Below are 25,139 nucleotides of genomic sequence, written 5' to 3' on the forward strand. Positions count from 1 at the left end.
CATGAGCCTCCCCCCACCTTGGGGTGAGATGACCTATCAACATATCCTTCTATTCCTTTCTCCCTCGTGTTTATCTAGCTTGCCCTTACACACATCTGTCCTATTTGCCTGAACCACTCCCTGGGGCAGCGAGTTCCTCATTCCAACCACTCTCTGGGTAAAGACATTTCTTGCTGGATTTATTATTTATGGCCCTGAGGTTTGGGGTCTCACACGAGTGGAACGCATCTCTCCGCCTACCCTGTTATACATGGAAAGCCCTCTAGCAGGGCCAGCCTTCTCTGTCCTAGAGAAAACAGCCCCAGCCTGTTCAGTCTTTCCTGAAAGTTGCACTTATTCCTATATGCTTCTATATGCTTTCTGTGATCTGGAGCAGGCCCTACCCTGTGAGTGTGATAATGGTGGAGCCGACTCAGGCCACACACACACGCACCATTCTTTTTAAATATGCAAAGATTTATTTTCCATTGAATACAGAACACCATGCTACATGCGGTGCGAGGCTGGGACCAAGACCCTGGGCCAATCTTGGTTGGGGGTTTCAAATCCTGACTAGAATGGAACGAGTTACTGAGGGCTTTGAAGGCGGACAGTGTTTCTCGGAAGTTGAACGAGGATCTCTTTTCAGTGTAACATCAGTAGTCGTGGAGGAGACTACCTGCTCCCAGCTTCTGTGCATAATGGGCCACACAGTTGCGCTCTTCAGCCACCCCCCTCTCCGAACCATTCCTGCACACTATACAAGATGCGGTTTTAGATTAAATAACAGACTGATTCAAATACAGTGGTCGAGTTCTGCCAGTATTTCTACATTTCTTTATGCCATTTCCCTTGAACAGCTTCCCTTTGACAGAACAATGAATGGGGGGCAAATCTCTGACCCACTGATTGGAAACCAGTTCCCTTTCTCCAACCCAGGAGCTCTGGCTCATTTAAAAATAAAGACACTATAGTGCAGAGTTACTGAAGCGTGTTCACAGGACAGTGACATTAAGTTAGGCTGCGGGCGTTGCTGGCATTTATTGCCATCTCTATCTGCCCCGAGAAGGTTACTGTTTATAGGTCGCCAGCTTTCAGTTTTCTCCAGTTCTTGTCCACAACTTGCTGTGATGAGATTTTTTAAATGTATTCTTGGGATGGGAGTGGATAGGTGGGTACAGACATTGTGCGGAGAACTGTGGCTGCTCCTGTGCCTGTTTATCGGGGGGGGGGTGGGGGGCTAGTGTCGGGGGAGGGGAGGGGATGGGGGCTAGTATCGGGGGGGGGCTGGGGCTAGTGTCGGGGGGGGGGGGGGAGTGGGTCACTGCTCGCACTGAACTGCTGGCCACCCAGCACTGCTTCAGGAGGAATGGTTGGCAGGACCTATTAGCTGAGAAACAATACGTGACAATGTGCAAATTAAACTGATGTCCAGCTGCAGTCTGGGTCAGAAACACTCACCTTGCATTTTGTCCAACACACATAGACTAGTAACACAACTGGTGAGCTGTGCCTGAGGGAGGGGGAGGATAGTTACAGCCTAGAAAACTAATACATTTTGATAAGTCCCCTCCAATGGCCCTCTTCCCTGAAGGTACGAACTCTGGTTGGAGCACACTACACTTGAATTAACAGAATCAGTCCTCTCACACACTGCCGCCAGCCCACTCATTCTCGCTCAAAGTCACTTCTTATTGTTGAGCCAGAAGAAGGAATACTTCTTGCGACTGGGTTTGGTGCTGATGATGCGCAGGACGCGTGGGGAGCGCCAGATCTTCAACGTGCAGTCGTCACTGGCGGTGATCAACATCTCCTGGTCCACGGGGCTGAAGGCCACGGAATTCACCACATCCTCATGCTGGAGCTTTGCGAGGCAGATGTTGTAGTGCCTGTCCCAGATATAGCCCCGCCGGTCCTCAGCACCACTGCGGAATAACGGAGATACGTGTAGAACGTAAAGAACCAGGTCCCAGACTTCAGCTCACCAATCTTAGCCCATACAGACCCCAATCTATCATGGACCTTCTCCCCATACAAAGCCCAATCATGGACCTTCCCATACACAGCCCAATCTATCATGGATCTTCTCCCTATACACAGCCCAATCATGGACCTTCCCATACACAGCCCAATCTATCATGGATCTTCTCCCCATACACAGCCCAATCTATCATGGACCTTCTCCCCATACAAAGCCCAATCATGGACCTTCCCATACACAGCCCAATCTATCATGGATCTTCTCCCCATACACAGCCCAATCATGGACCTCCCCATACAAAGCCCAATCTATCATGGACCTTCTCCCCATATAGACCCCAATCATGCAACTACCTCCCCTTACACAGCCCATGGACCTATTGGGAAGAGGGCTGGATTCTTCCAGTCAATATTCACTACCCTAACCCAAAAACAACAAATTGTATTTATATAGCACCATTAACATAGTAAAACATCCGAGGCGCTTCACAGGAGCGTTATCAAACAAAATTTAACACCGAGCCACATAAGCAGATAGTAGGACAGATGAGAGGTATTTTTAACGAGCGTCTTAAAAAAGGACAGCGAGATGAAGAGGTTTAGGAAGGGAATTCCAGAGCTTAGAGCCTTGGTAGTTGAAGGCACAGCCGCCCATAGTGGAGCGATTAAAATTGGGGTGCTCACGAGGCCAGAATTGGAGTCGCACAGATATCGCACAGGGTTGTAGGGCTGGAGGAAGTTACAGAGATGGGGAGGGATTTGAAAATAATGATGAGTATTTTAAAATTGAGCTGTTGCTTAACCAGGAGCCAATGTAGGTCAGTGAGCACAGGGGTGATGGGTGAGCGGGACTTGGTGCGAGTTAGGACACGGGCAGCCAAGTTTTGGATGACCTCAAGTTTACATAGGGTAGAATGTGGGAGGCCGGCCAGGAGATAACAAAGGGTTTCAGCAGCAGGTGAGTTGAGGCAGGGGCAAGGTAGAGTGATATTATAGAGGTGGAAATAATCAGACTTAGTGAGGGCGCAGATGTGTGATCGGCAGCTCATCTCGGCATCAAAAATAAAACATCAAGTTTGCGAACAGTCTGGTTCAGCGTCAGCCAGGGAGAGGGATGTCACCATGTCAGTGGCCAGGGAACGCAGTTTGTGGTGGGGACCAAAGACAACAGCTTCGGTCTTCCCAACATTTAATTGGAGAAAATTTCTGCTCATCCAATACTGGATGTCGGACAAGCCGTGTGACAATTTAGATACAGTGGAGGGCCGAGAGAAGTGGTGGTGAAGTCGTGCTGGGTGTCGTCAGCACACATGTGGAAAGTGATGCTGAGTTTTTGGATGATGTCGCTGAGGGGCAGCATATAGGTGAGAAATAGGAGGGGGCTAGGCAACGTTCCCATTGCAGCTGTGCAGCTGCCTCGGGGCCCCATACAGCTGGTGAGCTGCTTCCCAATGCAAAAACCGCACATGAATGGGCCACACAACCCAAAAAAATAATTGGGAATATTGGGATCAAGGATAGATCCTTGGGGAACACCAGAGGTAATGGTGCAGGAGCGAGAAGAGAAGCCGGTGATTGCAGGTGATTCTCCGGCGACGACTGGGTTGGTAAGAATGGAACCAGGCGAGTGCAGTCCATCCCAGCTGGATGACGGTGGAGAGACATTGCAGGAGGATGGAGTGGTCAACCGTGTCACAGATCAAGAAGGATGAGGAAGGGTAGTTTACCTTTGTCACAGTCACATCGGATGTCATTTGTGACTTTGATAAGGGCTGTTTTGGGACTGTGGCAGGGGCACAAACCAGATTGGAGGTTTGTATCCACCCACGAAGAATGGCCCGCTGGTGTGATAGGGGAGGGCACCTAGGCACCTGTGGAACCTTCAGGTGAGGAGGGTCAAAATGGGCAAAAGGAGCCAGCAGTTTACCTGGCAACATAATCCCTGCTGACATCCAGGAAGATGAAGAAGCACTCGTCATTGGGAGTGTAAGCTGTGTGTGCCCGCAGAGTCTGAGTTACTTCCCGCATCGTCTTCAAGTCAAACACGTGAATGTCAATCTCCTCGGCAATAGGTGGAGGGTTCATGGGGTCACTGATGACACAGCCCTTGGGCCAGGCACGACTGTTAACATACAAATACCTAAAAGGCAGAACAGTGCAGCATCAGAACCGTGGTACACTTAGCAGTATACAGGACAGGTGTCCAAGCTGGGACCCTGTGCTTGGTGTGGATGGACGTTAGGAGCCTGGGCTTGGTGTGGATGGACGTTAGGAGCCTGGGCTTGGTGTGGATGGACCCTGGGACCATGTGCTTGGTGTGGATGGACACTGGGAGCCTGGGCTTGGTGTGGATGGACCCTGGGACCCTGGGCTTGGTGTGGATGGACACTGGGAGCCTGGGCTTGGTGTAGATGGACGTTAGGAGCCTGGGCTTGGTGTGGATGGACCCTGGGACCATGTGCTTGGTGTGGATGGACACTGGGAGCCTGGGCTTGGTGTGGATGGACACTGGGAGCCTGGGCTTGGTGTGGATGGACCCTGGGCTTGGTGTGGATGGACACTGGAAGCCTGGGCTTGGTGTGGATGGACCCTGGGACCCTGGGCTTGGTGTGGATGGACCCTGGGACCCTGGGCTTGGTGTGGATGGACACTGGGAGCCTGGGCTTGGTGTGGATGGATACTGGGAGCCTGGGCTTGGTGTGGATGGACACTGGGAGCCTGGGCTTCGTGTGGATGGACCTGGGAGTCTGTGCTGGGTGTGGATGGACCCTGGGAGTCTGTGCTGGGTGTTACTGAGCGACTGATGGACCCTCCTGGCCGAGACTTCACAGTGTGGTGATTCTCTTTTAAACCAATTTAATGTCGAGGAATCGAACACTCCAGTTTAAACCGCCTGCTCTTATCCTTTTAAACTTAAATTTAGCACAAACTATATGGAGATTGGTACAGATTCAATGATCTTCAGGGGCTCTGTAGCAGAACGGACATGGAGAGGGACTGACCTGTGGTCTGGAGACAGGGAGAGGGACTGACCTGTGGTCTGGAGACAGGGAGAGGGACTGACCTGTGGTCTGGAGACAGGGAGAGGGACTGACCTGTGGTCTGGAGACAGGGAGAGGGACTGACCTGTGGTATGGAGACAGGGAGAGGGACTGACCTGTGGTCTGGAGACAGGGAGAGGGACTGACCTGTGGTCTGGAGACAGGGAGAGGGACTGACCTGTGATCTGGAGACAGGGAGAGGGACTGACCTGTGGTCTGGAGACAGGCCCATCCCGATGATGTGACCGTGGACATCAATCGTGTAGTCCAGTGCATCGAAGAACTCATTAGAGCTGCGTTCCTCCCCCAACACCGGTCCTGATGTCGTCATGTGATGCGGCAGAATTTGCTTAATACCTGCAATTATACAGAGGGGCACAGTGAGAAAAACGGACCTCCTTAAAGCGCTCCCCCTTAAACTGCCCGCCACAGTGGTTTTAACCAGTTGTATTTTTCTGCTAGGCGCTCCTGCTCCCCTCCTTCAGTTCAGAGGCAGGATCCACAGGAACCATACCCCCTGTCCCCTCCCCTCCCCTCCCCTCCCCCCTGTCCAGGATCCACAGGGACCACAACCCCCCTCCCCTCCCCGCCCCGTCCCCTCCCCTTCCCTCTGTCCAGGATCCACAGGAGCCACACTCCCCCTCCCCTCCCTCCAGAGAATAATTATTTAATTCAAATTATCTGCCCCGTTTGGGGTGGAGGTTAATTTTGCCTGTTAAACGTTTTGAACGAATGAGCAGGGAAAGCCTATTCCCTCTGGTTGGCGATCAGTGATCAGGGGTAAGCAATTTAAAGCCATCTGAGAGTGAGGATACAGGGACAGTGAATTATTAGCCCCGCCTCTCCTGCATTGGCCCCACCTCCCTGCACTGGCCCCGCCTTCTCCACCTGACACCGCCTCCCCACACTGCCACCCCCCCCATGCTGCTCCCCCCAATGGCTCTGTCTTCCACACTGGCCCTGCCTCCCCCCCACTGGCCCTGCCTCCCCCGCCTGGCCCCGCCTCCCCCGCCTGGCCCCGCCACCCCCAATGGCCCCGTGTATTGTGGTGATCACAACTTACATAAGAACATAAGAAACAGGAGTCGGTCATTTGGCCCCTCGAGCCTGCTCCACCATTAAATAAGATCATGGCTGATCTGATCATTGACTCAGCTCCACTTCCCTGCCTACTCCCCATAACCCTTTACTCCCTTATCGCTCAAATATCTGTCTATCTCCGCCTTAAATATATTCAATGACTCAGCCTCCACAGATTTACAAACCTCCGAGAGAAGAAATTTCTCCTCATCTCAGTTTTAAATGGGCGGCCCCTTATTCTGAGACTATGGGCCAGACTTTCGGCTTAATTGTCGCCGATTTTCTTGGCGTTACAACTGGTTTCCCGCCCGGCGAGAATTTCCATGTTAAGTTTTTCAACGTTATCGGCCACATCTGAAATCGCCTGCCGGGACCAAACGGCCCACATGTAACACCGAGAACAACCGCCAGGGCGTAAGTTTGGTCTCAACTGCCAATGTCCAGATCACCGAGAGAACCGCCCTGTAAAAGCTGCTTAAACGGGGCAGTAATGGTGGGACCCTGAAAAGAAAGGTAAATTAAAGGTTCTTTAATTATTTGTTTAAAATTTTAACATGGCGATTGATATGTCCTTACTATACAGTGTAAATGCACACTAGGCCCATACTTGAGAGAAGGTCACTCTGTGACCAGTTACCTTTATTACCAAGACCTCAAGTGATGAAGGTGGGTGGAGCTTCCCCTTTTATACCTGAAAGTCCAGGTTAAGAGTGTCTCTCACAAGTTCACCCCCTTGTGATCAATGTTCTCAAGGTGTACAACTTAGGTCAGCTTATACATGGGTTACAATGATAGTCGAATACATGACATCACCTCCCCCCGAAAATCGTATTGGGATCACAGGTTAAGTCTCTCTGGTGGTTTATGCTCCCTTGTAGAGCGCCTGAGTTGGGGCTCTGGTTGTTGGGCGCTGGCCTGAGTGTCTGCTGTTTGCGGTGCTTCAGGCCTGTCCGGACTGCCCAAAGTGACTGGGCTCTCCTCCACTTCGTTCCGGTGTTCGGTCACCTGTGGTGGAGTAAACTCTACATCGTGTTCTTCCTCTGCTCCTTCTATGGGGTTGCTGAACCTCCTTTTAGTTTGATCCACGTGTTTGCGGCAGATTTGTCCATTGGTAAGTTTAACTACCAAAACCCTATTCGTTCTTTGGCAATCACAATGCCTGCAAGCCATTTGGGCCCTGCAGCGTAATTAAGGACAAAAACAGGGTCATTGACATCAATACATCGCGCCCTCGCATTCCTGTCATAGTAGTCACATTGTGACTGATGCCTGCTCTCAACAATTTCTTTCATAGTAGGGTGTATAAGGGATAACCTGGTTTTGAGCGTCCTTTTCATTAGCAGCTCTGCGGGTGGAAGCCCTGTGAGCAAGTGTGGTCGGGATATATTGGCCAACAGGAGGCGTGATAAGCGCCTTTGTAGGGAACCCCCTTGGATTCTGAGCATCCCCTGTTTGATTATCTGCACTGCTCGTTCCGCCTGGCCGTTTGAGGCCGGCTTGAACGGTGCCGTTCTGACATGGTTGATTCCATTGCCTGCCATGAAGTCCTGGAATTCAGTGCTTGTGAAGCACGGGCCATTGTCGCTGACCAAGACATCCGGTAGATCATGGGCGGTGAACATTGCCCGTAGACTTTCTACTGTGGCAGAGGATGTGCTTGAATTTAAAATGGCATACTCAATCCATTTGGAGTAGGCGTCTACTACAACCAAAAACATTTTTCTCATGAAAGGACCTGCGTAGTCCACATGGATGCGTGACCATGGCTTGGCGGGCCATGGCCAGGGGCTAAGGGGGCTCCCTGGGTGCGTTGCCCAGCTGAGCACACGTGTTGCACCTGCGAACACAAAGTTCCAGGTCCGCATCTATCCCTGTCCACCAAACGTCTGACCTGGCAATTGCCTTCATCATGACAATGCCCGGGTGCTCATTGTGAAGTTCTCTGATAAACACCTCTCTGCCCATCTGGGGCATGACTACGCGGTTTCCCCACAGTAGGCAATCGGCCTGAATCGAGAGTTCATCCTTGCGCCTATGAAACGGTTTAAATTCCTCAGGACATGCCCCTTCCGTGGCTGTCCAGTCCCCATTCAGGACACATTTCTTAACTAAAGACAGTAGCGGGTCTTTATTTGTCCAGACTTTAATCTGACGGGCTGTCATAGGTGAGCCTTCGCTTTCGAAAGCTTCAACAGCCATGACCATCTCAGCATCATGTTCAGTTGCCCCCTCAGTGGTGGCTAGTGGGAGCCTGCTGAGTGCATCGGCGCAGTTTTCGGTGCCCGGTCTGTGCCGAATTGTGTAGTCATAGACGGCTAACGTGAGTGTCCACCTCTGTATGCTGGTCGATGCATTCGCATTTATGGCCTTGTTGTCGGCCAAAAGGGACGTTAGGGGTTTGTGATCAGTCTCCAGCTCAAATTTCCTGCCAAACAGGTACTGCTGCATTTTTTTTACTGCATATACACATGCTAGCGCTTCCTTTTCTACCATCCCGTAGCCCCTTTCTGCCTGGGACAACTTCTGGAGGCATAAGCTACCGGCTGTAACTGACCCTTGGCATTAACATGCTGCAACACACACCCGACCCCATAGGACGACGCATCGCACGTTAACACAAGTTTCTTACATGGGTCATATAGCGCTAACAGTTTGTTGGAGCATAACAAATTGCGTACTCTATCAAAAGCCCTTTCCTGACTGTCCTCCCAGACCCATTCGCGACCTTTGCGTAGGAGTATGTGTAGCGGCTCTAACAGCGTGCTCAATTTGGGAAGAAAGTTCCCAAATTAGTCCAGGAGCCCCAGGAACAAACGCAGCTCCGTCGTGTTATGGGGTCTGGGTGCTCTCTGGATCGCTTCCGTTTTGGATGCAGTAGGGCTGATCCCGTCTGCTGCTACCCTCATCCCCAGGAATTCTACCTCTGGAGCTAGAAAGACGCACTTCGCCTTTTTCAGTCGCAGCCCTACCCGGTCCAGTCTGCGTAGCAACTCCTCCAGGTTGTGGAGGTGTTCTTCAGTATCGCGACCCATGATGAGGATGTCGTCCTGAAAAACCACCGTCCCTGGAATCGACTTGAGGCTTTCCATATTTAGCTGAAAGATCGCGGCGGCCGAGCGAATCCTGAATGGACGTCTATTATACTCAAACAACCCCTTGTGTGTTGTGATGGTGGTCAGCTTCTTTGACTCACTCGCCAGCTCCTGGGTCATGTAAGCTGAGGTCAGGTCCAATTTTGATAAAAGTTTGCCACCGGACAGCGTCGCAAATAGGTCCTCCACTCTCGGTAGCGGGTACTGGTCTTGGAGTGACACCTTGTAATCGCCACATATCCTGACCGACCCATCCGCCTTGAGCACCGGCACAATCGGGCTCGCCCAGTCACTGAATTCGACTTGCGAGATGATGCCTTCCCTCAGCAGGCGGTCCAATTCGCATTCTATCTTTTCCCGCATCACGTACGGCACCACTCTGGCCTTGTGGTGTACTGTCCTGGAGTCCGGTTTTATGTGAATCACTACCTTGGCCCCCATGAAAGTGCCGATGCTGGGTTGAAATAATGAGTCAAATTTGTCCAGGACCTTTGAGCATGATACTCACTCCACAGAAGAAATTGCATTGACATCGCCCCATTTCCAATTCATGACAACAAGCCAACTCCTCCCCAGTAGTGCGGGACCGTCCCCCGGGACAATCCAGAGTGGCAACCTGTTCTCCGAATCTTTGTGGGTCACGACTACCGTGGCGCTGCCGAGCACCGGAATGATCTCCTTTGTATATGTCCGTAGCTGTGCGTCAATCGGCAATAATTTTGGTCTCCTGGCCTTGGACACCCACAACCTTTCGAACTGTTTGATACTCATCAGGGACTGGCTGGCCCCCGTGTCTAGCTCCATTAATACTGGGATGCCATTGAGGAGCACTTTCATCATTATCGGTGGCGTCCTGGTATATGAACTGTATATGTGCTCCACATGAACTCGCTGAACTTCAGCTTCCAGCGAATTCTCCCAGTATTCATTTATCCTCGTAGGGCTTACATCGGGCCCGTCCTCCTCGTACATGAACCTGGTTGCAGGCTTCCTGCACATACGCGCCAAGTGACCGCTGACATTGCAGTTTCTGCAGGTATATTGCTGATATCTGCAAGCTCTGGCTGGGTGTTTAACTCCACACCTCCAGCATGAGCTGGAGGCCCCGTTGTTGGAAACAAACAGTCCATTACCAGTCGATCGTCTCTGACTGAGTCTGTAACTGTCCTTAAGCGCACCATTAACAGGTGTTGATGGCCCGATTACTGGCCGCATTGTCCATTGCGATATCGTGAATCGCCGTTCAGCTAGCCATTGTCTCTGTTGAATTCCCCCTTTGGGTTTGACTACATGCTGGGGCATGTCCGATTGCCCTTGCCTGCCTAGAGAACTGTGTGCTGCGTTAACAATGGTGACTCCCTGGTCGTTTGCCGCACTTGAGCCAAGGTTTTTGTTATACATCATTCTGGTCTCTTCCTCTCCTGAGATAAATATCTGGGCTATCAGAGCTGCCGCTTCCAAGGTCAAGTCTTTGGTCTCAATCAGTTTCCTGAAAACCCCAGCGTGCCCGATGCCCTCAATAAAAAAGTCTCGCAGCATCTCCGCTCTGCATGCATCTGGGAACTTACATAGGCTCGCCAGTCGCCGGAGATCTGCCACGAAGTCTGGAACGCTTTGCCCTTCTCGCCGCCGGTGCGTGTAAAACCGGTGTCTCACCATGTGCATGTTGCTCGCTGGTTTAAGGTGTTCCCCGATCAACTTACTGAGCTCTTCGAACGTCTTGTCCGCCGGCTTCTCTGGCGCTAGGAGGTCCTTCATCAGCGAGTACATTCTGGATCTACAAACCGTCAGGAGATAAGCCCTGCGTTTGTCGGCCGAATCCTGTCCCAACCATTCCTTAGTGACACAACTTTGCTGTAGTCTCTCAATAAAGTCGTCCCAATCATCACCAACACAGTATCTCTCTTCTGTGCTGCTAGTGGCCATGCTCACGTGGTTTAAATCCCAGTTTCTCGTCGCCAATGATATGTCCTTACTATACAGTATAAATGCACACGAGGCCCATACTTGAGAGAAGATCACTCTGTGACCAGTTACCTTTATTACCAAGACCCAAGTGATGAAGGTGGGTGGAGCCTCCCTTTTATACCTGAAAGTCCAGGTTAGGAGTGTCTCCCACAAGTTCACCCCCTTGTGGTCAATGTTTTCAAGGTGTACAACTTAGGTCAGCTTATAGATGGGTTACAATGATAGTTGAATACATGACAGTGATTAGGGTTAAAACTATCTTGTGACTGCTTTGTATGTGCTGTTTTTTAATGATCATTTTTTAAAAAAAGGTTTCCCCCCTCCCTCGGCCCACCGCAGCCTGGGACTAAATTTCACCACTTATCGTCCATTCCGGTAATGGCCGCCCATTTTGCTAACTTTCCACTTATCCGCCGAGAAAACTGCCGACAATGAGTGTGCAATGCCCATTTTCTCGCCGGGCGATTAATTTTACTTACTTTTACCTTTAAAATGGAAATTCTCGCCAGCTTTTATCGCCGAACATTAGTGTTGCTTCTCAGCGGGCAATCAGGCATTGAGGGCCTTTCGGGAAAGTCTGGCCCATAGTCCCCTAGTTTTAGCTTCCCCTATCAGTGGAAACATCCTCTCTGCATTCACTTTGTCGAGCCCCCTCATTATCTTATATGTTTCAATAAGATCACCTCTCATTCTTCTGAACTCCAATGTGTATAGGCTCAACCTACTCAACCTATCTTCATAAGTCAACCCCTTCAGCTCCGGAATCACCCTCGTGAATCTTCTCTGAACAGCCTCCAATACAAGTCTATCCCTCCTTAAATACGGAGACCAAAACTGTACGCAGTACTCAAGGTGTGGCCTCACTAATATCCTGTACAGTTGTAGCAGGACTTCTCTGCTTTTATACTCTATTCCCCTTGCAATAAAGGCCAACATTCCATTTTCCTTCCTGATTACTTGCTGTACCTGCATACTAACGTTTTGTGTTTCATGCACAAGGATCCCCAGGTCCCTCTGTACTGCAGCACTTGCAATTTTTCTCCATTTAAATTATAATTTGCTTTTCTATTATTTCTGCCAAAGTGGATAACCTCACATTTTTCCACATTATATTCCGTCTGCCAAATTTTTGCCCACTCACTTAGCCTGTCTATATCCCTTTGCAGATTTTTAGTGTGCTCCTCACAATTTGCTTTCCCACCCATCTTTATATCAACAGCAAACTTGGCTACATTACACTCGGTCCCTTCATCCAAGTCTTAATATAGATTGTAAATAGTTGAGGACCCAGCACCGATCCCTGCGGCACCCCACTAGCCACTGTTTGCCAACCGGAAAATGACCCATTTATCCCAACTCTCTGTTTTCTGTTAGTTAGCCAATTCTCTATCCATGCTAATATATTACCCCCAACCCTGTGAATTTTTATCTTGTGCAGTAACCTTTTATGTGGCACCTTATTGAATGCCTTCTGGAAATCCAAATACACGACATCTACAGGTTCCCCCTTATCCACCCTGTTCGTTACATCCTCAAAGAACTCCAGCAAATTTGTCAAACATGATTTCCCTTTCATAAAACCATGCTGACTCTGTTTGACTGTATTATGCTTTACCAAATGTCCTGCTACTACTTCCTTAATAATGGATTCCAGCATTTTCCCAACAACAGATGTTAGACTAACTGATCTATAGTTTTCTGCTTTTTATCTGCCTCCTTTTTTAAATAGGGGCATTACATTTGTGGTTTTCCAATCTGCTGGGACCGCTCCAGACTTGTTCATCTTCCACCTAATACTTGATATTGGGGCTGGACAGACCACACTTGCTTCACTGTTCCCACCCCAATATCACTCTGGATTGATACTGTGCTGTCTCACGCCCAATGGGACAAAGCTGTTGTCACCCAGGATACAAGCTTCCCTGGCCAGATACCGTGAACACACAGGGCTCCTTCCCACAGACTCTGCAACCAACAGGCAGCAGATCTTAAAGTCGATGTAGGAGAGCTTGGGGGATTGTACCCCAACGAGTCACAGGGAGGGGAGAGAACTGGGGTTAACCAGTACCCTCCAGCCTATAACCCCTCCGAGACCGCTGCCCTCCTCCAACTTTGGCCTCTTGAGCATCCCTGATTATAATCGCTCCACCACTGCCAGCCGTGCCTTCAGCTGCCTCACCCCTAAGCTCTGGAATTCCCTCCCTAAACCTCTCCACTCTCTACCTCTCTCTCCTCCTTTAAGACTCTCATTAAAGCATATCTGTTTGATCAAGCTTTTGATCATCTATCCCAATATCTCCTCGATGTCAAATCTTGTTTTATAACACTCCTGTGAAACTGATTGGGATGTTTTACTTCATTAACGACACTATATAAATACAGGTTTTTGTTACCGAAGACACTGACAACACCGGTGTTAACCAAACCATTAACCAAGGCCTTGCCATGGTACTGCTGTGGTACCTGGAGCCTACCTATTTGATGGGGAGTGTAGGTAAGGCTCCCTGTGGTGAAGATCAAGTATTTCTTGTCCTGCACTGTCTGCCCTTCTGACAGGAGGTCCATATCGGCAGGCTTCGTCTTGGCCTGTAGAAACAGTTCTGCCACTCGTGCCTCGATCTGCTTCTCGTCCATCAGGGACTGCCCCCCCCCGGAGAGCGCGCTCCCCTCCCTCTTCGCATCGGCCTGACCACCGACCATGGCCTCGCTCGCCACCGCGCTCCTGTGCTTGGCTTTGCTGCAGCCCTCGTCCTCGCTGTCGCTGCCCAGGTCGAACACTCGGGCGGGGGTGTTAGCCAGCTGCTCCTCGAAGCCCAGCAGCAGGTCCGGAGTGTTGTGCCTGCCGCAGTCCGCCACCATCACCGTGCGGATGGTGCTGGCATTCAGGTTCTGCAACTGGAACAGTCTCTTCACCACGTTTATGTTCTCCGATTCGATATCCTGGAGCGGGGGGAGGAGACGGAGAGGGTCGTTAGACATCGCTGTACTGAACTTCTCACACCTGACACACACACCGCACCGAGCCGGTCCCGTCACCGTCAGCCGCGGCCCGACCTCTGACCTTCAGCCACAGAGCAACATGGCGCAAGCTGGAAATCTGAAATACAACCAGAAAAAGCTTGAAACACTCAGCGGGTCAGGCAGCATCTGTGGGGAGAGAAACGCAGTGAACGTTTCAGCTCGGTGATCCTTTGTCAGAACTGGAAGAAGTTAGAGATGTAACAGAGCTAAAGGCGGGCAGAGGAAACGTTACAAGGACACCCTCAAAGCCTCCCTGATAAAGTGAAACATCCCCACTGACACCTGGGAGTCCCTAGCCAAAGACCTAAGTGGAGGAAGTGCATCCGGGAGGGCGTTGAGCACCTCGAGTCTCATCGCCGAGAGCATGCAGAAAACAAGCGCAGGCAGTGGAAAGAGCGTGCGGCAAACCTGTCCCACCCTCCCTTATCCTCAACCACTATCTGTCCCGTCTGTGACAGGGACTGTGGCTCTCGTATTGGACTGTTCAGCCACCTAAGGACTCATTCTAAGAGTGGAAGCAAGTCTTCCTCGATTCCAAGGGACTGCCGATGATGATGATGATATCAGAGAACAAGTTCAGCCAGGTGGAGGAGGGTGCGTTTGGATAGGGGTGGGTTAGGCCTCTGTGCAAGGAAGAAGCGGCAGGCACACAGGGCATCCCGATGGGGGATGGAGGTGTAGAGGGACTGAATGTGCTGGTGAGATGGAGACTGTTAGGACCTGGAAACTGAAAACATTGACCTGAAACATTAACCGTTTCTCTGCCCACAGATGCTGTCTGACCTGCCGAGTATTTCCAGCATTTTCTGTTTATATTTTGCCCTCCCGCTCCCAAGTCCCAGCGACTCACAATACACACAGGAATGTTAGAATGACTGGCCAAACGTTCACAGGTATACAGCAGGGGTTAAAAAAAAACTGCCCACACCTGAAATGCGACAGCAGTTTCAACAGTACAACACCCGCAACATATTGGCACAATTACACTGTCGTTATCGCAATTCACTTTGTCTACGATACGCTCAATCAGGTTCCTGCCATTGCTCCTACCCTCAGTGACAGATCTGCATCCCAGTGTTATACAGTGACAGACCTGTACCCACCAGTACTGTATTCCAATACACAGGCCAGATTGGGAGGGACACCATCTTTAACTGCGATGCTGGGTGTTTTCGACAGTGTGAGGGTTTCACTCCCGGAGTTACACTGCACTGAGATCCCACACACTGCAGTACACTGGCCCCCTCTAGTGGCAGTGCTCTGAGGTCTTCTTTAAAAAAGGAGTGAGAAAACGGGTAATTATAGACCGGTTAGCCTGACAGCAGTAGTGGGGAAAATGTTGGAATCAATTATTAAAGATGTAATAGCAGCGCATTTGGAAAGCAGTGACAGGATCGGTCCAAGTCAGCGTGGATTTATGAAAGGGAAATCATGCTTGACAAATCTTCTAGAATTTTTTTGAGGATGTAACTAGTAGAGTGGACAAGGGAGAACCAGTGGATGTGGTATATTTGGACTTTCAAAAGGCTTTTGACAAGGACCCACACAAGAGATTAGTGTGCAAAATTAAAGCACATGGTATTGGGGGTAATGTACTGACGTGGATAGAGAACTGGTTGGCAGACAGGAAGCAAAGAGTGGGAATAAACCGGTCCTTTTCAGAATGGCAGGCAGTGACTAGTGGGGTACCATGAGGTTCAGTGCTAGGACCCCAGTTATTTACAATATACATTAATGATTTAGACGAAGGAATTGAGTGTAAATATCTCCAAGTTTGCAGATGACACTAAACTGGGTGGCAGTGTGAGCTGTGAGGAGGATGCTAAGAAGCTGCAGGGTGACTTGGACAGGTTCGGTGAGTGGGCAAATGCATGGCAGATGCAGTATAATGTGGATAAATGTGAGGTTATCCACTTTGGTGGCAAAAACAGGAAGGCAGAATATTATCTGAATGGTGACAGATTAGGAAAAGGGGAGGTGCAACGAGACCTGGGTGTCATGGTACATCAGTCATTGAAAGTTGGCATGCAGGTACAGCAGGTGGCGAAGAAGGCAAATGGCATGCTGGCCTTCATAGCGAGAGGATTTGAGTATAGGAGCAGGGAGGTCTTACTGCAGTTGTACAGGGCCTTGTGAGCCACACCTTGAACATTGTGTACAGTTTTGGTCTCCTAATCTGAGGAAGGACATTCTTGCTATTGAGGGAATGCAGCGGAAGTTCACCAGACTGATTCCCGGGATGGCAGGACTGACATATGAAGAAAGACTGGATCAACCAGGCTTATATTCACTGGAATTTAGAAGAATGAGAGGGGATCTCATCGAAACATATAAAATTCTGACGGGATTGGACAGGTTGGATGCAGGAAGAATGTTCCCGATGTTGGAGAAGTCCAGAACCAGGGGTCACAGTTTAAGGGTAAGGGGTAAGCCATTTAGGACCGAGATGAGGAGAAACTTCTTCACTCAGTGAATTGTGAATCTGTGGAATTCTCTACCACAGAAAGTTATTGAGGCCAGTTCGTTAGATATATTCAAAAGGGAGTTAGATGTGACCCTTAGGGCTAAAGCTATCAAGGGTTATGGAGAAAAAGCAGGAATGGGGTACTAAAGTTGCCAAAATGATCAGCCATGATCATATTAAATGGTGGTGCAGACTCAAAGGGTCGAATGGCTTACTCCTGCATCTATTTTCTATGTTTTTATGTCTCAGCTGCCTAAGATTACAGAAAGCTTTTGCTAAAAGTACAGAGCATTAGCACGACAATACTGCTCAAAAAAGTCTCTGTGAGCAGGACTAAATGAAGAAGGTGATATTTTATTGGTGGATCAGTCCCACTGAGTTAACTGATGGAATCCAGCACCAGGATCACTAATACACTGTACTGAAGCAGAGGGGGTACAGCCATTCTCTGACCAACCACTGACAGCACAGAAAGGGAGAATGTGAAGGAGTGAGAGAGAAAAAAACAGGAAAGAGGATAGGTACAGAGTGACACAGATGAGGAGAGAGAATCACAACAGATACAAACAGAAGAAGGACTGAGGGGGGGTGGGAAAGATAGGAGTGAAAAAACAGATAAAGCATAAGAGGAGATAAAGAGAGAATGGGTGAGGGACAGAAAATCTAAGCTAAATATACAGAAGGGGAGGAATACACAGACAGATACGCATACACAACAACTTGTAATTATATAGCGCCTTTACGTAGTAAGATGTCCCAAGGCGCTTCACAGGAGTGTTAGAAGACAAAACAAATAAATTTGACACTGAGCCACATAAGAGGAAATTACAGCAGATGACAAAAAAAAAAGATAGGTTTTCAGGAGTGTCTTAAAGGAGGAAAGAGAGGTAGAGAGGCAGAGAGGTTTAGGGAGGGAGTTCCAGAGCTTAGGGCCCAAACAGCTGAAGGCATGTCCACCAATGGTTGAGCGATTATAATCAGGGTTGCTCAAGAGGGCAGAATTAGAGGAGCGCAGATATCTCGGGGAGTTATGAAGCTGAAGGAGATTACAGAGATAGGGAGGGGCAAGGCCATGGGAGATTTGAAAACAAGGGTGTGAATTTTGAAATCATGGAGTTGCTTAATCGGGAGCCAATGTAGATCAGTGAGCACAGGGGTGATGGGTGAGCGGGACTTGGTGCGAGTTAGGTCACGGGCTGACGAGTTTTGGATGACCTCAAGTTTACGTAGGGTAGAAATGTGGGAGGCCAGCCAGGAGTGCGTTGGAATAGTCAAGTCTAGAGGTAACAAAGCTATGGATGAGGGTTTCAGCAGCCATACACAGACACACAGATCTCCACACATATACAGACACACAAATACACACACACACACACACACACACACACACACACAGATTCACACATTGAGGCACAAACACACACAAATGCACACACAAACTCCCTCACAGACACTTACACACACACCTTTTCCTCACAACAGACAAAGACATGTAGAAGAAACAGTGCATCATCCAACTCACTCTCAGCAATGCCAGGAGATAGATAATATACCTCTATCTATATTAAGCATCTTACTTTTGCACGGGCTCTATAAACCTTACTTCACGCAGTCATGTTTTGTCACACTTCTGTGTCCATTTCTTCATTATGAATTCCTATCCACATTTATAATGGACACTGGCTATTTTGGGGACGATTTAAACTAGCTTGGCAGGGGGATGGGAAGCTGAGCATAGATTCAGAAGGGAGAAAAGCAGAGCTAGAGATGAAAAGTAGAAGAGGTGTAAGAGAGTTTGGAAGACAGAGCAAACAAAGATTGGAAAATAGACAAAAAGTGGTCGGCTGTGCTTAATGGTATATACCTAAATGCAAGGTGTGTAGGGAATAAGGCAGCCGAGCTGAGGGCACAGATAGACACGTGGAAGTATGATAGCTTAGCGATTCCTGAAACTTGGCTTAAAGAGGGGCAGGAATGGCAGCTCAATGTTCCTGGTTACAGGGTTTTCAGACGAGATAGAGAGGGGGGTAAAAAAGGAGGGGATGGCAATATTGGTTGAAGAAACAATTACAGCTGTGAGAAGAGATGATATGTTGGAAGGTTAATCAAATGAGGCTATATGGGTTGAACTATATCCCAGGCTATTAAAAGAAACAAGGGAGGAAATATTGGGGCTCTGACCATTATTTTTCAATCCTCCCTGGCTACAGGAGTGGTGTCAGAGGATTGGAGAACTGCTAACAGAGAAATTTACAGCGCAGAAGGAGGCCATTTCGGCCCATCGTGTCCGCGCCGGCCGACAAAGAGCCGCACGGCCCTCGGTCAGCAGCCCTAAAGGTTACATATAAACCCATGAATAATGACGGAAAGGCAAAGAGCACTCAGCCCAACCAGTCCACCTCACCCAACTGCGACACCCCTTATACTGAAACATTTTACACTCCACCCCAACCGGAGCCATGTGATCTCCTGGGAGAGGCAAAAAATAGATAAAAACCCAGGCCAATTTAGGGAAAGAAAATCTGGGAAAATTCCTCTCCAACCCATCCAGGTGATCGACACTAGTCCAGGAGATCACCCTGATCGTACTCTATTCCCTGCAGTACTTACCATTATATCTGCGCCGTCCAGTCTAATCCCAATTACCAGCTCTAAGTCCATAACCCTACAGGTTACTGCACTTTAAGTGCCCATCCAACCATCTCCTAAAAGTAGTGATGGTTTCTGTATCACTACTCTTCTAGGCAGCGAGTTCCAGATCCCCACAACCCTCTGCGTAAAGAAGCCCCCCTCAAATCCCCTTTAAACCTTCCACCAACTACCTTAAAACTATGCCGCTCGTAATAGACCCCTCCACCAATGGAAATAGACCCTTACTATCCACTATGTCCAGGCCCCTCAATATCTTGTACATCTCGATGAGGTCTCCTTTCAACCTCCTCTGTTCCAATGAGAACAAACCCAGCCTATCCAATCTGTCCTCATAACTAAGATTCTCCATTCCAGGCAGCATCCTAGTAAATCTCCTCTGCACCCTCTCTAGTGCAATCACGACCTTCCTATAATACGGTGACCAGAAGTGCATGCAGTACTCCAGCTGTGGCCTAACCAAAGTATTATACAATTTAAGCATAACCTCCTGTTCTTATATTCTTTGCCACGGCCAATAAAGGCAAGCATTCCGTATGCCTTCTTAACCATCTTATGCACCTGACCTGCTACTTTCAGGGATCTGTGGACAAGCACTCCAAGGTCCCTTTGTTCATCTACACTATTAAATGGCCTACTGCTTAATGTGTATACTCTTTCCTTATTAGCCCTCTCAAAGTGCATCACCTCACACTTCTCTGAATTAAATTCCATTTGCCATTGCTCTGCCCACCTGACCAGTAGATTGATATCCTCCTGCAGCCCATGACTTTCCTCTTCATTATCAACCACACAGCCAATTTTAGTGTCGTCTGCAAACTTCTTAATCATACTTCCTATATTCAAATCTAGATCATTGATATATACCACAAAAAGCAAGGGACCCAGTACTGAGCCCTGCGGAACCCCACTGGAAACATTCTTCCAGTCACAAAAACATCCATCAATCATTACTCTTTGCTTCCTACCTCCAAGCCAATTTTGGATCCAACTTGCCACTTTGCCCTGTATCCCATGGGCTTTAACCTTCACGACCAGTCTACCATGCGGGACCTTATCAAAAGCCTTGCTAAAGTCCATATAGACTACATCATACGCACTACCCTCATCGACCCTCTTAGTTACCTCCTCAAAAAATTCAATCACATTAGTCAAACACGATCTTCCTTTAACAAATCCGTGCTAACTGTCCCTAATTAATCCTTGCCTTTCCAAATGCAGATTTATCCTGTCTTTCAGGATTTTTTCCAATAATTTTCCCACCACTGAGCTTAGGCTGACAGGCCTGTAATTACTTGGCCTATTCCTTTTTCCCTTTTTTAACAAGGATACTACATTAGCAGTCCTCCAATCCTCCGGCACCATGCCCAGATCCAAAGAGGACTGGAAAAAGATGGTCAAGGCCTCTGCTATTTCCTCTTTTACTTCGCTTAACAGCTCGAGATGCATTTCATCCGGGCCTGGGGACTTATCTACTTTCAAAGCTGTTAAACCCCTTAATACTTCCTCTCTCACTATATTTATTTCATCCAAAATATCACACTCCTCCTTGATAGCAGTATCTGCATTACCCCTTTCCTTTGTGAAAACAGATGCAAAGTATTCATTAAGAACCCTACCAACATCTTCCGCCTCCACACAAAGATTACCCTCATGGTCTCTAATGGACCCTACCCTTTATTTAGTTACCCTCTTACTCTTTATATATTTATAGAACATCTTAGGGTTTTCCTTAATTTTACTGGCCAAGAATTTCTCGTGCTCTCTCTTAGCATTCCTAACATCCTTTTTAATTTTGCCTCTTAACTTTCTATATTCCTCTAAAGAATTTAAAGTATTTAGCCGTTGGCATATGACATAAGCGTCCCAAGGGGCTCTAGAATTATTTTTCCCAGCCTTTTTCTTTAAGGGCACATGTTTGGCCTGAGCCTTGCGGATCTCCTCCTTGAATGCCTCCCACTGTTCCGACACTGATTTACCCACAAGTAGCTGTTTTCAGTCCACTATGACCAAATCATTCCTTAACTTAACAAAATTAGCTTTTCCCCAATTCGGAACTTATACCATTGTTTAAAAAGGGAGGAAGGAATAAACCGAGCAATTACAGGCCAGTTAGTTTAACCTCGGTAGTGAGCAAATTACTGGAATCAATTCTGAGGGACAGTATAAACCTTCATTTAGAAAGAAACAGATTAATCAAGGACAGTCAGCATGGATTTGATAAGGGAAGATCCTGTCTGACTAACTTGATTGAATTTTTTGAGGAGGTAACAAGGAGGGTCGATGAGGGCAGTGTGTTTGATGTAGTTTACATGGATTTTAGCAAGGCTTTTGACAAGGTTCCACATGGCAGGCTGATCAAAAAAATAAAAGCCCATGGGATTCAAGGGAGAGTGGCAAATCGGATCCAAAATTGGCTCAGTGGCAGGAAGCAAAGGATAATGGTTGAGGGGTGTTTTTGCGACTGGAAGGCTGTTTCCAGTGAGATTCCACATGACTTTTTGTAGCATCTATTAATGGTTTAGACTTAAATGTAGGGGGCATGATAAAGAAGTTTGCAGATGATACAAAAATAGGCTATGTGGTTGACAGTGAGGATAAAAGCTTTCGACTGCAGGAAGATATCGATGAACTGGTCAGTTGGGCAGAAAAGTGGCAAATGACATTCAATCCGGAGAAATGTGAGGTAATGCATTTGGGGAGGAGCAACAAGGCAAGGGAATACACAATAAATGGGAGGGGTGTGGAGGAACAGAGGGACCTTGGAGTGTATGTCCACAGATCCTTAAAGATAACAAGACAGGTCGATAAGGTAGTTAATAAGTCATATGGAATGCTTTTGTTTATTAGCCGAGGCATAGAATATAAGAGCAGGGAGGTTATGCTAGAACTGTATAAAACACTAGTTAGGCCACAGCTTGAGTACTGCGTGCAGTTCTGGTCACCACATTACAGGAAGGATGTGATTGCACTAGAGAGGATACAGAGGAGATTTATGAGGATGTTGTCTAGACTCCAGAATTTTAGCTATGAGGAAAGATTGAATAGGCTGGGGTTGTTTTCTTTGGAACAGAGGAGGTTGAGGGGAGATTTAATTGAGGTGTATAAAATTATGAGGGGCCTAGATAGAGTGGATAGGAAGGACCTGTTTCCCTTAGCAAAGGGTCAACAACCAGGAAGCATAGATTTAAAGTAGTTGGTAGAAGGATTAGAGGGGAGATGAGGAAAAAAAAATTCACCCAGATGGTGATGGGGGTCTGGAACTCACTACCTGAAAGGATGGTAGAGGCAGAAACCCTCACCACGTTTAAAAGGTACTTGGATGTGCACTTGAAATGCCGTGACCTACAGGGCTACAGACCTAGTGCTGGAAAGTGGGATTAGGCTGGATAGCTCTTGGTTGGTCGGCACGGATATGATGGGCCGAATGCCCTCCTTCTGTATCATAATTTTTCTATGATTCTACGATCACGTCACACGGTAATGACACTCTCCCACCACTGAAGATGCTGTAGCGCATCAATCCCGACTCGCCCAGTTCTGCAGCCTGGGTTGTAGAGATAGCCCCGTCTCCCAAACAACGCAACTCTGCTCCAAAATCATTCTACGTTTTGCCACAATACATATAATAAATAAATCACGACACAATGTTTTTTCTTTAAAATGGGGATTGAATTACATTCACTCATCCTTTCCCTTTCACCCTGCTTCACCGTTAGAGTGCACTTGGTCTCGATGCTCCGTGAGAAATGTCATTGGGAATCAAATAAAGATATATATATTATACAAATATATATATATTATACTTTTTCCATCAATGTGAACAGAGCATTTAATATAATTGAAATGTTTTCGACAATTACAGTGCAATGAGGGGTGTATTATCACGAGAAATAAATTGAAAGGTTCTTGGAATCTGTTCTACAGGATTGATATAAAGAGAGAGATTCTGTATTTATTTCACGCTTTATAAATACAACAGGACGACTGCCCGCTAACAGGGAGAGTGTGGCGTCCCATCTTATTTCCCAAGCTCAGTTTGGGGATGTGGGCGTCGCTGGCAAGGCTGGCATTTCGAGCACACCCTGAGTGCCCTTGAGAAAGTGGTGGTGAGCCTTCAGCTTAAATTCTCTGCCGTGGTTTGATACAATGAAGGGGCTCGTTAGGCCACATCAGAGTCAACAACAACTTGCATCTGAACAAGAGGCCAGAACTGGAGGAGTGCAGAGATCGCGGAGGGTTGTGGGGCAGGAGGAGGTTACAGAGATTGGGAGGGACAAGCCATGGAGGGATTTGAAAACAAGGATGAGAATTTTTAAATTAATACGGTTACCATCCAAAGAACTGGCCAATCTCTCTGACGCTGGGACTCATTCTTATGCCCATTCTAATTCTCTGTCACGCTGGTTCTCGTTCTCTCTCTCTCTCTGCCACACTGGCACTCGTTCTCTCTCTCTCTCTCTGTCACGCTGGTTCTCGTTCCCTCTCTGCCACGCTGGCACTCATTCTCTCTCTGTCACGCTGGTTCTCATTCCCTCTCTCTCTGCCACGCTGGTTGTCGTTCCCTCTCTCTCTGTCACACTGGTTCTTGTTCCCTCTCTCTCTGCCATGCTGGTTCTCGTTCACTCTCTCTCTCTGTCACGCTGGTTCTCGTTCCCTCTCTCTCTGTGAAACGCTGGTTCTCGTTCCCTCTCTCTGCCACACTGGTTCTCGTTCTCTCTCTCTCTGTGAGACGCTGGTTCTTGTTCTCTCTCTCTGCCACGCTGGTTCTTGTTCTCTCTCTCTCTGCCACACTGGTTCTCGTTCCCTCTCTCTCTGTGAGACGCTGGTTCTTGTTCTCTCTCTCTCTGTCACACTGGTTCTCGTTCTCTCTCTCTGTGAGACGCTGGTTCTTGTTCTCTCTCTCTGTCACACTGGTTCTCGTTCCCTCTCTCTCTGCCACACTGGTTCTCGTTCTCTCTCTGTGAGACGCTGGTTCTTGTTCTCTCTCTCTGTCACACTGGTTCTCGTTCCCTCTCTCTCTGCCACACTGGTTCTCGTTCTCTCTCTCTGTGTGAGATGCTGGTTCTTGTTCTCTCTCTCTGTCACGCTGGTTCTTGTTCTCTCTCTCTCTCTGTGAGACGCTGGTTCTTGTTCTCTCTCTCTGTCACGCTGGTTCTTGTTCTCTCTCTCTCTGTCACACTGGTTCTCGTTCTCTCTCTCTGTGAGACACTGGTTCTTGTTCTCTCTCTCTGCCACACTGGTTCTCGTTCTCTCTCTCTGTGAGACGCTGGTTCTTGTTCTCTCTCTGTCACGCTGGTTCTCGTTCTCTCTCTCTGTGAGACGCTGGTTCTTGTTCTCTCTCTCTGTCACGCTGGTTCTCGTTCTCTCTCTCTGTGAGACGCTGGTTCTTGTTCTCTCTCTCTCTGTCACGCTGGTTCTCGTTTTCTCTCTCTCTCTGTGAGACGCTGGTTCTTGTTCTCTCTCTCTGTCACGCTGGTTCTTGTTCTCTCTCTCTCTGTCACACTGGTTCTCGTTCTCTCTCTCTGTGAGACACTGGTTCTTGTTCTCTCTCTCTGCCACACTGGTTCTCGTTCTCTCTCTCTGTGAGACGCTGGTTCTTGTTCTCTCTCTGTCATGCTGGTTCTTGTTCTCTCTCTCTGTGAGACGCTGGTTCTTGTTCTCTCTCTCTGTCACGCTGGTTCTCGTTCTCTCTCTCTGTGAGACGCTGGTTCTTGTTCTCTCTCTCTGTCACGCTGGTTCTCGTTCTCTCTCTCTGTGAGACGCTGGTTCTTGTTCTCTCTCTCTCTGTCACACTGGTTCTCGTTCTCTCTCTCTGTGAGACGCTGGTTCTTGTTCTCTCTCTCTGTCACGCTGGTTCTCGTT

The 25,139-nt window shown here is 48.4% G+C and overlaps 1 protein-coding gene across 2 annotated transcripts in view; it reads right to left on the reverse strand.

Moving 5' to 3' along the window:
- Positions 1-435: 435 nt before the first annotated feature.
- fbxw5 (F-box and WD repeat domain containing 5) overlaps positions 436-25,139 on the reverse strand; it is a 117,307-nt gene continuing 92,603 nt past the window's right edge. The window contains exons 6-9 of one of the 2 annotated variants that reach the window (XM_070862990.1): positions 13,615-14,080; positions 5,210-5,357; positions 3,887-4,099; positions 436-1,904 (exon numbers count right to left, since the gene is read on the reverse strand). In XM_070862990.1, the coding sequence (XP_070719091.1) occupies positions 1,664-1,904; positions 3,887-4,099; positions 5,210-5,357; positions 13,615-14,080 (1,068 nt within the window). In that variant the 3' untranslated portion in view covers positions 436-1,663. The remainder of the gene's footprint in view (positions 1,905-3,886; positions 4,100-5,209; positions 5,358-13,614; positions 14,081-25,139) is intronic. The other variant, XM_070862991.1, reaches the window with a different exon arrangement.

The sequence above is a fragment of the Pristiophorus japonicus genome, chromosome 20, assembly GCF_044704955.1.
Source record: "Pristiophorus japonicus isolate sPriJap1 chromosome 20, sPriJap1.hap1, whole genome shotgun sequence".
NCBI classification, from domain to species: Eukaryota; Metazoa; Chordata; class Chondrichthyes; family Pristiophoridae; genus Pristiophorus; species Pristiophorus japonicus.